Raw genomic sequence first — 1,657 nt, forward strand, 5'->3', positions numbered from 1 at the left:
CTCATCTCTATGTATAAGCTATGTATTCTCCATTTCTTTTGCCTTAGTGAAATATTTGATTGATTCCCTCCCGTGGACGTAGATCCAGTTGGATCGAACCACGTAAACGATCTGTGTTTGCTTGTGTTCTTTTTCGTCTCATTTCTATGTCAGGAAGTACATATCTCACAACAATCCATTTTTAAAATTCACATCAAAAGTAAAATACACATTTTTATGACACCAAAGTGATAAAACTTACTAGTGCAAATATCAAACTTTGGGGGGTTATTTATGTAAATACATAAGAATTGCGTGGTATATATGTAAATTTCCCAAAAATCAATCTTCAATCCCATTCAAAACTCCTCAACAGCAACAGTTTCATCTGCAGATACAAATTGAGTGAAAATAAAATTTTCATTTTTTTTAAAACATATTTTCTATCTGTTCTCATGCTATTTAAAAAATAAATAAATAAATTGTTTTGCAGTCGTGAAGCCTGGTAAAGATCATGCTGGTGCAACCTTAGAGATTCCTTCTGAAGAGATTCTCTCCTAGCAATTCAGAGGAAGTTAAAACCTGTAGTAGGCTCCCCAGGTTTCAGATTTACATACGTACCCATATTTCTTATGTATTTGCATAATCTAACATTTATACTTCATTTTTTTACATATTTGCCTCCTTACCCATGCATGGAAAGGTGCATTTCACTTTTTAAAGGTTAAAACAGTGATATTTTTTGGTCTTATAAATGTAAAAAATAAAGTTTAGGTGTTACATATGTAAATCTATAGGAATTGGGTGGTATGTATGTAAATTCCCTTTCTTTTCAGTAAAAACAGAAAATGACAAGCAAAAAAAAAGGGGCATTTGCATTCATACCACCCAATTTCTATGTATTTACATGTATAACAATTAAACTTAATTTTTTACATATATACCATCTGAATCTTTCATATTAAATTAAAAATATCATCGTTTTAACTTTACTTGCACTCCTGCTTGATCCAGTCTTTCGAACTTTTGCTATCGAAAGAACATTTTAAATTTGTATTTTCTTTTAAAAGAACTGTTAAATTAGTAAATAAACTGCATTATGTGAAACAGCATTATGTGTAGGGCTGTGAACAAGCCGAGCTTGAGCGAGCTCAGGCTTGCTCGTGTTCGGCTCGTTCGAAACTGCTCGTGTTCGAAATTGGCTCGTGAACAGTGTTTGTGTTCAGCTCGATTTAAATATTTATGTTCGTGTTCGACTCGAAATTTACTCGTAAAAATTAAATTGAAAATAATAGATGTAAAGTGTTAGATTCGAACATCGACCAAATGTATGCAAAAGAAGACACTAACCACATTACCACGCAAGGTATTACTATCTAAACTTATATATAAATATATATAATATATTATTGTATAAATAAATATATTATATAATAAATTTTTTATTTCGAGTTAAAACTGAGTCTAACACTAGCGAACAAACAAAGAGTTGTTCGTGTTCGATTCGTTTATAATTCGAGCTTGAAAAAAACTATGAAATTAGTCTCTATTTTTTAAAAAAATCATTTGCAATAAACACTTTTGAGTGGTGTAACTGAGTCAAGATATGCAATGTAGGTCACAACTCACTCATTAAATAAGCATACAAATTAGCTTCATTTACGGGTGTAACTGAGTC

The 1,657-nt window shown here is 31.1% G+C and overlaps 1 protein-coding gene across 1 annotated transcript in view; it reads left to right on the forward strand.

The window, feature by feature from the left end:
* LOC110030927 (mitochondrial zinc maintenance protein 1, mitochondrial) overlaps window positions 1–654 on the forward strand; it is a 6,914-nt gene extending 6,260 nt beyond the window's left edge. The window contains exon 2 of the mRNA XM_020733923.1: window positions 473–654. Within this exon, the coding sequence (XP_020589582.1) occupies window positions 473–540 (68 nt within the window). The 3' untranslated portion in view covers window positions 541–654. The remainder of the gene's footprint in view (window positions 1–472) is intronic.
* Window positions 655–1,657: the final 1,003 nt, after the last annotated feature.

Source organism: Phalaenopsis equestris, unplaced genomic scaffold (assembly GCF_001263595.1).
Source record: "Phalaenopsis equestris unplaced genomic scaffold, ASM126359v1 Scaffold000761, whole genome shotgun sequence".
Classification (NCBI taxonomy): Eukaryota; Viridiplantae; Streptophyta; class Magnoliopsida; order Asparagales; family Orchidaceae; genus Phalaenopsis; species Phalaenopsis equestris.